Source organism: Lycorma delicatula, chromosome 3 (assembly GCF_047948215.1).
Source record: "Lycorma delicatula isolate Av1 chromosome 3, ASM4794821v1, whole genome shotgun sequence".
NCBI classification, from domain to species: domain Eukaryota; kingdom Metazoa; phylum Arthropoda; class Insecta; order Hemiptera; family Fulgoridae; genus Lycorma; species Lycorma delicatula.
Window position 1 is genome coordinate 154,968,929 of NC_134457.1, and position 15,354 is coordinate 154,984,282.

The window sequence follows — 15,354 nt, forward strand, 5'->3', positions numbered from 1 at the left end:
CTTCATACTTAGTTGTTCCAACAATTCCAGTTTGTTAACTTTTACTCTGTTTTATTGAACTAGATTTTCAGGGCTGTCTATTTAGATTTTTAAAATTCTTGATTCTGCATACTTTGAAGTCCTGTTGTGTAAGTTAACCACGTAAGGTTTTATAAATGATTATCTTATTCGTTAAAACTTTTTAAATTATTAAAACATTATATTAAAAATATTAAGATCTCATAATTTTACCAGTGTTTTAGTTGTGCCTCAGTCAAACCATGTATGTACCTATCCTGTTTTCATACTAATTTGTGATATCCCAGGCTGTATTAAGTACTTTAAATTTTACTTTGTGCAGATTATTTAAAACTCTATAGGTCAATTCTTAGTAACGACGACTATATTCTCTTAGGTAACAAGACCTGAATACAGTATATTATTGATGTGGTAAAAAAATGTTAATAATTAAGAACTTTGAAAACTAAATTTATGGTCTTTACCAAGGATAAAAATCATGATTTTTTCCAATTTTAGCATAAGTGGAAAATAAATTGATAATGTGACTAGTGTAAGGGATCTTAGTTCTTTACTGGATAATCTTTAGAATTTAAAAGCCATTTAAGTTATGCTGTGGTGTAAGTCTAAAAATGTTATATGAATATGGTGATGCTACAACTTGCTTTGTTTCATGTTTAATAATTTATTTATTAATATTGATCTCATCAGAGGATAAAAGATTTTATGAGATTATTAGAAGTTTGAGTATGCAGTTGTATTTTGGTTATCTTTTCACTCAAGTTTATTCACATTATTAAAAAATTTCAAAATAAATTTGTTAGGCATCATCTATACACTAAAAAGTTGTAACTTTTTGGTGTTTAGGTTACTCAACTGAATCCTGTAGAATAACTTTGAGTTCAGTCTTAAAAATTTTATCGATGAATGAAATAAAGAAATCATTTGAATAAATTTGAAAGTAATACAGTCAAATGTTCAAACTCAGTACAAAAAAGAATAATTTCTGCAATATTCATGTGATTAGAGAAGGAAGTTTTATAACAGTTAACTGTTGTTAATTCTCCTATCTTTTGGTGTATTATGTAATTTACTAAGTAATTGACAAAGGTAGTAGCTATGAAAGTACGTTATGTAAATTAAAGAATTAATTTACAACAGATTTAATTTTATATATATATTTTTTTTTAAACTAAAAACATATATAATCTTAATTATCTTACCATACATTTGCATTTGACATAGGAATTTCCTACATATTATGTCGCATCAATCTGTCAGCATCATCAGGGAATGAATTACATTTTGTCAGATGTTAGGCCTACACTTAGACCAGGTAACACAGCAATTTGCTTGCATGCTTGCTTTTTGTAAATATATATTTTAATATGTAATATTATGAATTATGTTATGTGCTTTTTTTTGTATGTAAGCCTGACAAAATGTAATTGTAAATATTTTTATTCCCTGATGATGCTGATACACTGATGTAGCGAAATGTGGGAAATTCCTATGAAAATGTACGATAAGTTGATAATTAAAATTATATACATATTTTTAATAAAAAATAAATATAATTATTCGTTGGTAATTTATTCAGAAGTTAACTACAGTTACATAAATTCTAACTTAAAAAAATTAAATCTGTTATAAATGAAATTTTTTATGCTAAATTTAAGTTTAAAAGAAAATTTTTATTTCTTTATGCTAAATACATTGTAGAATCAATTGTGGTAAAAATTAGATCCTGTTTGTGTTTTAGATTTCAGATCAGTTAATTACAGTACACTAATTTATGGATACGTGTATGATATTTTGTAAAAAAAATTTAAACTGGATAGTGGGATACTATGACAATCAAATTTAAATGGTAATTTTGCTTTTTTATGCAGCAAGTAGTTCCGAACTGGATGGCGGAGTATGAGGGGTTAATGTTCAGTGTGCTAGAGAAAGGGAACCAGCTTGGTTAGCTTCTCTGCTTTGTTCTGTTGTCAGTACAGCCATGAATGAGCAAGAGGTTCCGTCATCTATTGCACAACATTTAATCATAAAGTTTTTAACTAATGAAGGCATTTAAAGGTACAGTTTGGGGACTCTACACTGTTCCAGAACCAAGTGTATACGTGGGCCAGACAATTTAAGGGCAGGCGAGAAATTGTAGAAAATGAAAGTCATGATTGATCCTCAAGGTCAAGTCTCACTGCTGACAACATCTGTTCATTAGAACAGAGAGCTTATTGAAGGTAATCGCCAGTTTACTGTTGAAGAAATCATGTCAGAAGTGGGTATTAGCTATGGGAGTGCTCAATCCATTATCACTAATCATCTTGGCTCTGGAAAGATTAGTGCTCGACGGGTTCTGGGGTTGTTGACTGACAATCAAAAACAGGTCAGATTGGAGATCTGTGAGAGACTTCTGAATTGATTTTGGCAAGAAGGGGAGATGTTTTGAGGTCTATCGTCACATGTGATGAGACATGAGTCCATCATGACACTCCAGAGTCAAAAGTGGTGAGTTAGGAGTGGTGAAGGAAGGATGAGGGCTGCCCAGTGAAAGCCAGAGCCCATCTATCACCTGAAAAAGTTCTTGCAACAATTTTTTTTTATTCAAGGGGAGTTTTAGTCATTAATTCTCTCCACAATCAACAAACAGTGAATGCGGCTTACTATTGCCAGCTGCTACAGTCAACAAAAGCTGCCTACCGAAATAAAGTCAGGGTATGCCCATCAGAGATGTCATCTTCTCCATGACAACACTAGACCACACACCATGATTTTGACAAGGGATAAATTGAAAAAAATGCGCTGGGAAACCTACAACCACTCCATACAGTCCAGATTTGTCTCTCTGTGACTATTGTTTGTTTGCGCCCTTGAAAGAATCGCTTGGAGGGGAACAATTCAAAAACAATGAAGACATTGAAGAGTGCGTGTGCAATTGGTTGACAACTTGTCCTCATAAACAAGGAATATTCAAGCTTTCAAATCGTTGGGAAAAGTATGTAGGTCGTTCAGGAGACTATATAGAGAAATAATGAAGGTATGATTTGTATATATTATTAATCAATAAATTTATTAAAAAAAATTACTGTTTATATTTGATTAACCCATAATAAACATATGTAATCATTTGAAAAGAAAGTATCAAAAATTATTGTTAATTATTACATTTTCTACTGTTGTTATGAAGGACAAATCTATAAAACCAGTCAGTCATATTACTATTGTGGTACTGCAAAATGCTGTTTCAATGCTAAATAAAGAAGTTAACTTACTAACAGGAGTGATGCTAGCCATTATGCAATGTAGCTACAATATGAGCCATTTGTCTTCATTCATAAACCTCATCTTTTGCTCAAGAGATAACATATTGCACACTTTTAACTGTATCTATTGCTCATTATACTGTTTTTCTCATCGGCTCAGTTAATGGAAATAAAATGTCAGTTTTAGAAACTTCAGCCTCAGATTGTTCAAGACCTTTGGCCTGGACAGTCTAGTTGTGAGATAGTTATTTACTGGTGAGGAGAGGCATTAAATGAGAAATTAAACTTAATTCCTTTGTTATTTGAGAGGAGAGAGGCATGCTGTATCCACAACAAACGTTTTTCTTTAATTATTATTTTAAAATTGCTAAATAATCTCGTGCACAAGCTTCAAGCTTATGTGGCGATATCAACCAAAAAAAGACAAATTTATTGTATTTACACTTTAATAATATGCAATTAGGAAGTAACAATATTTGTTTGACAAACAATATGTTAACAATATATTATAATCTATATAATTCATCTTCTCAAGTAACTCTAATTACAAAAATCCACTTTACCTTCATGTATAATTGAGTACTGGAATACCTAGTTTCACCTGGTTGGTGGTTGTGTATTGTTATTATTTATAGAAGTAGTAAACTTTGTTCCCAGAGAAAAATATATTGTAAATAGATGCAAATTAAAATTTTTTGTAACTTTTATTACGTGCAGGAGGGCTCATTTCATAATAGTTAGAAGAGGAATGACTTAAAAGAATTTCATTTAAAAGTTAAAACATGAGTATGTTTTAGTCATGGTGATTAATCAATATCATTTCATTTTAACTGCTGCTGGCGTCATATAACAATAAAAAAATAGAAACATAGAAATAGTATAAAATGGGACTAATGTGTTTTTTGTATCAGTTTTTTAAATTCTTTTACACATGAAAGAAAACTCATGGGATCATATACACAAAAAATGAATTTTACTAATACAGTTTTTATTAATTAGTAATTAAAAAAAAAAAAAATTATATGCTAATAAAAGAGGGGTACTAAAGGGAGTGAATACAGAGAAGTAAATGTAGTCACATTACTATATAAAATGTGAACTCTGAAAGAATTACTCTTTGAAACACAATGGACATTTTTCATATTGGTTAATAGTTTTCAATATTACCTTGGAAAATCAAACAAACTCTATGTGTACATAGTTTCATTAATGTGAAACATAATCTGTATTATTATGTTTTGTACATAATAGTACAGATTTTTGCCAATTTTTGAAGAAAACTACTTTTGATCACATGGTGAGAGTGAGCATGAAGATGAATTTTCTTTACATTTTGACGTATGAGGATTACAAAAATACCATTCACTTAAATTGGGGTTTCCATATGTAGATATTTATATACACGCATAGAATTTTGTGGCTCGAAAATCTCTATAACTACTAGATCAATTTCATTGAAATTTAGACATGCTGTAGTAGTGTATTTGAAGTTCTGAATATGTAAATTTGATGAAATTGGTTGAGTCATCCTTGAGTTACACTCAGTTTAAAATCAAAAACATTTGAGCTGGATAAATTAGAGGTGTTTTGTTATGATGCTGCAAGCTGAAACACTGATATTTCTTTAACTGCAGTATCTGTTATTAGCAGAATTAAACCAAATTAAAAAATATTAAAACCAAATTAAAGTAATGAAAAAAATAGGTCTTCTTGCAGAGAACTCTGCAAGATTTTTTTTTGCTTTTTTAGTTATTTAAAAATTATCTGTTGAATTTGGTAGAAGATTTCTCTATTTTTTTTTAAATTTTTCTTGGGTTTTAGAGGTCTCTTATTCCAAAGTTTTATCATCATAATTACAAAACGCTATGAATTTTGAATAGGTGTGCATTTTATATTCGTCCTAAAAGTTTTTGTTGTAAGTGTTGATGTCAGTCTTTCTTTATGGTTTAACCAACAATCGTAAAACTTGTAATTTTTAGCTTTTATAATAGGAGAATTGATTCTAATTAATTTTTTAAATCAGATGAAGTGGCTTGTAAATTTAAGAATGTTGTAATTTATTAAAATTTTACTCTTGTATGATTTATATGTCATTGAAAAGTAATATACCATAAATACAATTGAAAAAGTTGTGAAACCACCTGTCATCTCTAAATTTATTTTTTAACCTTGATGTTTCAACTTAAAAAAATTATTTTAGTATATTATTTTACCCTACATGAAATGTTATTAGGAATATAATATATTAGGATGAAATGGTTTTCTACCTTTATCATGAGAATTAGAGATATACTTTCCAAGTTTATCTACTACTTAATTTCAATAGCTCTTTGTCCAGTTACAGATGAATTTTTATTATGTTGGTGAAGACTTAATGGTGACAAAACACCACATTCTTGCTGGGATTCAAACTATGAATATTGATTTTTTAATTTTTAAGTGGTATACTAATTAACTTTTAAAATGGTACATTAATTTGTTTCTTTGTATAATCTGCCCTTGTCTTATAGGAGTGATGCATGCATGTAAGGACCGGAAGTACTAAATGAACCAATCAGAATTGATTTCTGATAGTACTGATGACCATTATAAGTCAATTCCTGTGGTGAATTTTTTGTAGGATTGAATATCAGCTGCATTTAATAATTTGACATGTTGATGTGCAACAGCAAGTTCAATTCTGTCAAGAAGGCAACAGAAAATCACTTTTCTCCTCAGTTTTCCTAGGGAATTCTTGTGTTAAGGTTGTCTCTGACCTTAACAGTGACATTTAATAGGTAGTTTCTATTGACTCAAACTTTATTATTATTATTATTATTATTATTTGTTCTTATTTATTTGTAGTGAGAATATTTTTCAGTGGTTATTACAGGAATAGGAGTTAAAAAAAAATAATAAAGTTTTATTCAAAATGCCCATTTTAGATGTTTTTACTTATATCTTATGGTACCTTTGGGGAGAGCATTTACTAGAATATGGTTGAACTGAAAATTATTTAGCATTTTACTAACATCAATCTAAAACAGTTTTTTTCTGTTGGAAAAAGGTAAGCAAATAAGGAAGAGCTTTAATAAGTAAGATTTCATTTATTTAAAAATAATTGTCAAATAATGTCATTGGTGAGATGTTATATTTTAGGCACTTTACAAATGGCAGGAAAGCTAAGCAGCATGTTGCCTGTCAGCTTTACTTTTATTGCTCATGAATGTGATCTGTTCATATCATAAAATTAAATATATATTATTATTTAATTTTAAATTAACCTTGCTAATTTTTTTTTTTATTTCATATATATATATATATATATATATATATGACAGTTTAAGAGTATTGTTTTACGCTTTCAATATAATAATAGTAGTAATAAACATATACCTCTGAACATCCTCCCCATTGCCAATTTTTTCTTGGCTTCCTCAAGTGTACTCGATTATCACAATTGCATTCTGTTAATTCACCTCTTGAACATGCACGTGTTACTGCATATGCGACACCTGCTGATGATATAGCATATACAAATGCTGTTTCTCTACTTTCTGAAAGTAAATAACATAATAATAACAATAATAGTAACATATAGTGATATTCCTTATACTTAAAAAGTTGGCCTAAGTTTTATAATCTTAATAAAAACTGAAGTTTCAATTCTGTGGAATATGGGTTTCAAAGTAAAAAAAATGTTAAACTAATAATGGAGTGATTTTAAAAAATAGTTATCATGCTATCATTAAAATATACAATTATTACCAGTAATCTATGACTTAAATAATTGATTAACAATGTAAAATGTGTAATTTAAAACTTCATATATTTACTTGTGTAGGCTTAGTATATGTTATAAAATAAACAAAATTTGCCCTCTGTGATGTTTGGTAGCTTTGATGTTTACCAAAATTGCCTCAAAAATAGTTTTTGGTATTTAGTTATGGAGAAATATTTAGAAAAAATTATAGATTATAAAAAAACTTATTTTTTTAAAGAATTGTTTGTGAGATTTTAAACATTAAGTTTTTATTTATTCTACCAAATTTTTTTTTGTTTTCTGAGATTATATTTTAACTTTAGAGGTAATAATCAAAGAAATATTTATAAAAAAAAAACTGTTGAAACTTTGAATGATGATTCTCATCTTTTGCTCAAAATCACTTTTTTAATTTAAGTCCTTGCTAATACATTCTAGAAATAAAAACATCAGTGTAAAGAAATAAAAATCATATGCTAATATTTAACCCACTGGCTGGTCTAGTGGTTACCTTGTCTTTACAAATCAGTTGTTCAACAGCTGATTTTTGAAGTTGAAGGTTCTGAGTTTCAAATCCTAGTAAAAGTTAGTTGCTTTTGTACAAATTTGAATGCTAGACTGTGGATATCAGTGTACTTTGGTGATTGGGGTTAACCACATGTCTCAGGAATGGTTAGTCTAAGTCTTTACAAGACTACACCTCATTTACATGTCATACATATATCTTCCTCATCTCACTGTTCTGTGGGGGGGGGGGGTTGCTTATGGTTCACCAGTTGAACAGATTGCAACGCACCCATTAGAAAAATAAAACATATATATTAATATTTAAAATAACCACTATTAAAGATTGTAAATTTGGAATGGTAGTTTCATTTCCACCTTTTACAAAACTATTTGCTGATGAAGATGTTTGTCAGTAAAAAATTTCAAAGGATAAAAATTAAAGTGAAAAGTTCTCATTTGATATTTCTTGAAATTCAGGCTGGCATTTCATTTCTATTCACTGGTATCAGTTTTTCTGATTTATTTTTTGGGAATGCATTGTGGAAACAGATATCTGACAATAAGAATTAAAGAAATTGAAAATTTGAAACAACTTTTGAATAAAAAATTGTTTTTTGATTATTTAACTTAGTCCCTTCTTGTAGGGTGCTGGATAGTTAATAGCAGTTAGCTTAGTTCAGCTAAAGAGAATTATATGAACACAATTATCATGGTGAACAAAATTTCTTTACTCTTTTGTTATACGGACTAATGAGGAAAATGATTATATATTTATTAAAATAAATTATTTTAATTAACTTAAAAGATAAAAGAAAATTTGATAAAATATTAAGAGAGGAGCTGTTTAATATTTTATTATCTATAGATTGATTGTATTATCTTAATTGGAAAATTTTATGAACTTAGATAAAATTTATGTCATCATTCTTGTTTTAAATATATTTAATATGGGATTCTAATATTACTAACCTATTAATTATATACGTACTTTGGAAGGTATATTTCAGTTTCATGCAGATTACTTGAAAATAAATACATGCATTTTTCTACTAAAAACAATTAATAAATTAATGCAATAAACTTCAAAGATAGTGTCATGATAAATCTACTTTATTTTAGTATAATTTTTTGGTAATTAAATGACATATTTTTGTAAAATTCTTCACATAAAATCTGATCTAACATGCAATTATTAAAAAAGCTGTACTCACAAAATACTTCCTGAAATTTTTTAAATATTTTGTTATGTAAGTCAAAAATATTTTAGTTATATGTTTAAGCAGTAATAAAATCTTTTTTGTGAAATAATTTTTTTCCCTTTAGTCAATAGTTTACAATTTCAAAATGATGAAAAACTAAAAATTTTATAAGTCTCTTGTCTTCTAATGTACTTTAATGCATATGAGTATGCAGGTGGATAAGGGAATTGTTTTTTCTGAAAATTTCTTTTTCCATTGTTAAATTTGACAAAGCAGTTATTAGCAGGATATGAACTACTTTGTCAGTTAGAAGTTCTTGTAACACATGATGTTTCAGATAGTAATGACCCCCGATATTCATTAAAGATTATGAAATTAAAAATCGTATATAATATCCAGGTATTGTAGGAAGTCACTAGAGAATATACTGCTTTCTTGGCAAGGTCGATTACAGAGTCAGTAGCTCTTGTATTATATTAAATAAAGATTTGTTCAAAGAACAAAAGGGAAAGAAAGTGGGTCGGTATTTGAGAAGCCTTCTCGCTACTCTTTTCATGTAATGCTCGGCTATTCGCTACACACATTACTCTGAAGTATACGTTATTCTGAACCTGGTGTCTTAATTTTTCTACTACCTTGGAATCCATTTTTAATCCCTTTGGATAAACTTGATATTGGTTTTTTAAAAAGCAGTTAACTGACATTTGACATACCATGGTATTTGTTAACCGGCAATTAACAAGTTTTATACATAATGTCATTCATTATGTTGTTGACTTTTTATTTCATTATGTTTACTGATATTACAATGTGATAATTTTATCAATAAAAATTTATATATGTCTTGTGAGCAATAATTCGGGTTGTTAGTGCTTGGCCACTGTGAAGCAGGCCTTCATTTCATTGAGTTTGAAATTTTTACATGTATTCTCAACTTTCAGTAAATAATATAATGAAAAAAAAATCTATTAATAAAAAAAAGGTACAGTTTATTATTTAAATAAATAAAAATAAAGGAAGGAAATAATTTTTATAAACAAAATAAAATAAATGATAAGTATTAATGTTAACAAATAATAAAAAAAAAAATGCATGAATGGAATCGAGTACCTGGGGTACTTACTGACAGAGAGAACCTCTCCAAACACTGATGTCGTGTTGCCAAATGTTGAACAGTTCCATCGGCTCATTCTGAATTGATGTTGACATTCTTCAATACCCAACCTCGCTCCAGTGCTGATTGCCTGCGAGCAGAGCCGGTGATGTTAAATTAGTTTTAAAAGTAAGAGGTAAAATCTTACATAACTCTTAAGAATTCCAATTTTACTACAATACTAATCTTTTTTCTTCATTCTATGTTTATTCCTGAACAGGTTAACAAGCAGATAAAGTCACTCACCGAACAAATATGTAGGATGCAGCAGTAACTTTAGGGATTCTCTTGTCTTTATTATAGACTTAGCGGGTGTCAATCCAAATCCTTTTGAGAAAAAAGAATAAAGGATAAGGAAACAAGTGTATAACGATAAAGGGATAATCTACCCAAAGAGAGACTGTATTTGAAATAAAAGATCATTGGAAGGGTTCTTAAGGGCTCTCCAGGTACCAAGAACTCATCCGGCCTATATTTCCTTTGAAGATTGGGGATTTTTATCTAGGATGGAAGCAGCACATTACTGGTCAATCATTTTGGGTTAACATTTAAAATAAGTGTTGTTGCAAATTGCTTTTTAATATGTTGTAAATACTGCTACCTAAGAATAAAATAAGAGCCATCTAAGAATAGAATTTGGTTTTGCAACAGATGAAATAATTCTGCTACAGGCATTATGTTACAAAATTATCAGTTCCTTATAATTTTATATACAGATTTCTTCTTTTTAATTTGTTCATTTAAGTATAACAAGATGGTTTCCATTAGGTTCTCTTTTTTATTTATATGATAAAAAAAGTAATAAATTTAAAGACTGTTACTAAGTTGGATCTTTATTCCATATTCTCTGTTTAAAATTGACCACAAATAATTAGAAAGACAGAATTCAGACAAATTGGCAACACAAATTTGTTGTATGGATATACAGTTTTTTGATAAATGAAAACTTGGTTACTAATTATTTTAAAATAAAATTATCTGTCTGAATTAAGCTGTAATAATTATTATATTTTTTGAATTGCTCTCCATAGTATAAAAAACAAATTTAATGAAAATATAATTAACATATAAGTATTTTCTCAATTAACACATAATCTCTGTAACGCCTTATACAAGGAAAGTGAAAATTATACAGAGAGGTTCTGCTTAGACTTTAGTGATCCGTTAAGAAGTCTGAATTAACTCTTAGTGATGGGTGGACTCATCGCTATTAGAGTGAACTACATTGTTATTCTGCTGAAGGAAAATCAAATGCACCTGCACAAGTCTATCAAAGATTTAAATTAAAACTCTCACCTCAGATATTTTTTAAGTTTAAACATACTATGTACTATAAAAATAAAAATTAGACCCTAAGTATGGTGCGCACGCGCTCGTGTGTGTTTGAGGGGTGTGTGTGTATATGTAGATTAACCATGAGAGGATGAACTAGAAAAAAGAGTGTTTTGTGTTTGTTTTTTACAATTAAATTATAATTATATAAATTCTAGCTCTCTGAAGCAGCTTCACCCGCGCTATATGGTTACTTGCGTTTCCCGCAGCGATCAATCATTTTATTTTATGTTTATTAGTCAAGTAACCGGAGGCAGGTGCTGCACCTGCCTCCCTGTGACTCGCTGCGAGTCACACATACAGTAACGGTGTCAGTGGCTGTGTTGGTTGAGCCACAGTGTCGTATACTTTTGCACCTCTTAAAAAAATCGGAATTAAAAAAACCCTGAAAATGGTTTTTAAATATTTACCTGGTGTGTTTGCAAGCCCAAATCTACTGAATATCTCGTTTATTATAGTCGAGATTGGGAAAATTTATAATCAATGTTCAAAATTTTTTTTACCTTTCTTCATCACCTTTAAAGATTGAATTTTTAAAATGTAGAAATTGTTTATTGACATGAAGATTATATTCAATATATATATATATATATATTTATACTTTTTTAGAGATTTTTCCAGATGAAATTTATCCAAAAACCTTCTCAGTTATGCCAAGAAGCATGGGTAAAAATTTAATTCCGAAAGATCGGGTAGTTTTATCCCGAACAAACAAAAACCCTCTTCCACTATATAATAGTATAGATGTGTATAAAACACATATATATATGTCTGGGACCAAAAGTTTCCATAATCAGTACCTTTGCTTTAAAAACAGTTGCTAGGTATTGCATAAATATTCTTTTTTTTATCGACATATTCTGATTACGAGTGGAGGATAATGATAAAAATAAGAAAACGGATATCATTCTCCTGCCTATTCGGTGACAGTCACTTAAAAGATTACTTTAAATGGTCCCAGAGCCTCTATTATTGAGGCTTACTTAAAATCGTGGATGTGGATGTTCGCAAAATGTTACGCAGACTTTTCTTAAGTTTATCCAGATATTGTTATATCAAACAGTTTCACCTTCTCTCGTTTTCGGGAGTCAGGAATTGTTAACGATTGTATTCGTTCTGGACTTCTTTTAATTTAACTGATGAGTTCTAGAAAGTCACTTTGAAAATTTTATAAATTTTACAGGGCCTCTTTTAATTTAACTGATGAGTTCTAGAAAGTCACTTTGAAAATTTTATAAATTTTACAGGGCACGCCTGCGCAGTTAAGCCCTCCGGGCGGGTTACCCTGGCGGGCGGCGCCTCGGAATGAGATTATTAGTTATCCAAAATTGATTACCTCTTCTGAAAAAATATTTTTTTTTTGAATGATAAAAATTGATATAACGAAAGTTAAATTAGAAATTGATAACGAATCGGGATTTTCTGCTAGCGTACATTCCGGTGCCTACTTTTTGGTTATAGTTCATTATTTTATGAAGAAAAACAATCACATAAATAAATAAAAAATATGTAAAAATAATGTTTAAAACACCAATCAATCTTAAATTAAACGCACTAAAAGGTAAAAAATAATTTTAGGTCGATATCTCAGAATGAATTTGACAACAAGCTATTAAAGCTTGTTGGTGATATGTAAGATTATGTGAAAGTGAGCTTGAAATTAAAAATTTGATGTTCTTGCCAATTTTTTCTTATGTGTGTCTGCACCCCACTCTTTAGGCCATTCATCACGCATAAGAAAAAATTGGCAAAAACATCAAATTTTTAATTTTAAAGCTATAACTTTCGCATAATCTTATATATAACCCTCAAAGCTTGTTGTCAAATCCATTCTGAGATACCGTCCTAAAATTAGTTTTTACATTTTAGTGCATTTAATATAAGTGGTTTTTAAAAATCTTTTATATACATTTTTTCTTTTTTTCTTTTTAGTCTTCATAAGTTCATACTTTACAGCTGCGCTAGCACACAGGTTTGAGCGTATTTAGCGAAAGATAGGATCGGAACGTTTTATAGGGGGTGACTGCCATCAAAACATAGGGCTAAACGATTTAATTTCCGGGTAACTAAGATCGGATCGATCAAGAGTGTACCCGATGCATTAAACAGTTAGCGCTCGACCTGCTGATACACAAGCTGTTTTAATTGTGAAAATTGGACAAGCGGTTGCCGAGATATCGGTGGCACCCCCTCCCACCGCCTCACCAATTTCTGAACGGCGCCCCGGGAGCTTTTGAAAATTTTATCATCCGTCGGGTACTACTGGGAGCGGATGGGGGTCGAAAAAAATGTCAGAGCGCTAGGACCGAGCGTTTTCGAGATATTTGTGATTTTCGTCCGAAAATTCGGATCCGGTTAAAAAGTTCTAAATATTCCCAAAATTCAATATATATACGGCATATCGATGTATAATAATACAGCAATTATACACCTGACCGTCACGATACATATACTAACGAATCTGAATTTTCCGCTAGTGATCGGTACATTCCGGTGCTAAGCAGGGGAACGGATACATAGCCACATACAAATGCCATTTAGTAGGGTAGGATACGCCTCACACTTCATGTGAGTATTAAAACTGTCTAGCATTCATTAAATGCATTTATTTCTTGTATTTTTATCGATATTATCTTACAATTGTTTGCGACAATGAGCATCTCTCAGCGTATATTTAAAAAAAAGTCAAAACATCGTTTATGTAAAAAAAATTAATTTTTCTGTTACGCTACCAACAGCCTCATCATTTTGACAGAGAAACTGGAATTTATTCTCCCTCTTCTGTTACCAATCAGGAATCCCAACTGAAAAAAAATTGTGGAAACATAGAATGTGTGTGTGTGTGTGTATGTGCGCGCGCGTGTGTGAATGTAAAATGATATGTTTGCGTTCTGTAAAATATTTATTCGTGTAATTTTTTTAGTTTCAATAACATAAAAGTAATAATGTACTTTTTCTGTTGATGATGATAAACTACCAGAATCATTAAAAAAAAAACCGAATATAACGATCTTAATGAGGTTAGCATTAATATTTTTTCAATTTAGTTACAGAACTAGTAAGCTTCTCCCGATGAAATGTGACATTTGAAAAATATATTCTGAAAAGGTTATCCGATTATATTTTTTAATACTTTTATTTTGTTAGATTAGATGTTTCTTAACTTACAGCCAATATTTTATTGCTGAGTCCACAAAGCTGTTGTTGGCGTTCAACTAGATAATCCAGTCTATGGCAGTTCTCTTTGTGATGAAGAGTAAGTCCAGGTGAATTCGGTGATGCTCCTTGCATACCCAGTAACCTAAAATCACATCGTTTAATTGACCGTTAAATAAATTTGCAATAATAAAAAAAAATATATTTATAATTGTAATAGTATAATTATATATAAATAAATTATTTCGTGGTGAATGTATGCATCAAAGACTTCTTATTTTTAAAAGCTAGGAATATTTTTGTAGATCTTGATGAATATTATGCGTGAAACAGGAAAAAATTTGATCGGCTTGACAAAATATAATTATTCTTTTTAAAATTATGGAAACTTAACACTAGTTTTAAAATTGGTTCTGCCGGTATATATTTTCGAAGTTAATTATTCGGCTCTTTCAGTACTATTTACATCTATCGCTAGTGGACCCGTCTTGTTCAGGCTAGGAAACCCCTTTATTATGTAACCGTTTAGTGCATTTGAATCTGTCTCGTTTATGTTCCCTTAATATGTTATCTTCTAATTTTGTGTGAGTTTCTTTTATAAATTTCCAGTGTGTTGAGTTTGTGTCTTTTACCTGTGAATTTTTACGACTTTTCAAAGAAAAGTATATTGCACGCGATGAAAATAAAAGCTCGCTAGCACGAGGCAGACAGTCGCTATGAACGGCATTTTATTACTTTTTTCTGAACATTAAGTATTCTGGAATACAGCATGTTTAATTATTTTCATAAATAGCAAAAATTCAAATTTATTATTTTGTGTAATTTCTGACCATATTTCTTTAATAATATTTAGGGTACTTATAAATATTTCTTACTGTTTACTGTATACAGTACAAAAGCGAATGGTTTATACTTGTATTAATAGATAATAATTTCTCAGCATCCATCAAATGAATGATCGCTTTATACGAATAAAGGTTATCAAAAGATTTCATTTGAGTT

At 29.7% G+C, this 15,354-nt stretch overlaps 2 protein-coding genes across 4 annotated transcripts in view; one reads left to right on the forward strand and one right to left on the reverse strand.

Moving 5' to 3' along the window:
• Nucleotides 1-5,921, forward strand: part of LOC142322123 (uncharacterized) — a 63,738-nt gene extending 57,817 nt beyond the window's left edge. For 2 of the 3 annotated variants that reach the window (XR_012755780.1, XM_075360837.1), the window contains one exon: nucleotides 1,890-3,009. Coding sequence is in view for 1 of the 3 variants with exons in the window: in XM_075360837.1 (XP_075216952.1) it covers nucleotides 1,890-1,921 (32 nt within the window). In the remaining 2 variants the exon portion in view is untranslated. Of the gene's footprint in view, nucleotides 1-1,889; nucleotides 3,010-5,773 lie in introns of those variants that run through there. The other variant, XR_012755781.1, reaches the window with a different exon arrangement.
• LOC142322124 (protein Wnt-4-like) overlaps nucleotides 1-15,354 on the reverse strand; it is a 175,157-nt gene that overhangs the window by 8,004 nt on the left and 151,799 nt on the right. Inside the window, exons 2-4 of the mRNA XM_075360838.1 lie at nucleotides 14,365-14,497; nucleotides 9,835-9,955; nucleotides 6,639-6,799 (exon numbers count right to left, since the gene is read on the reverse strand). Coding sequence (XP_075216953.1) covers nucleotides 6,639-6,799; nucleotides 9,835-9,955; nucleotides 14,365-14,497 — 415 coding nt within the window. The remainder of the gene's footprint in view (nucleotides 1-6,638; nucleotides 6,800-9,834; nucleotides 9,956-14,364; nucleotides 14,498-15,354) is intronic.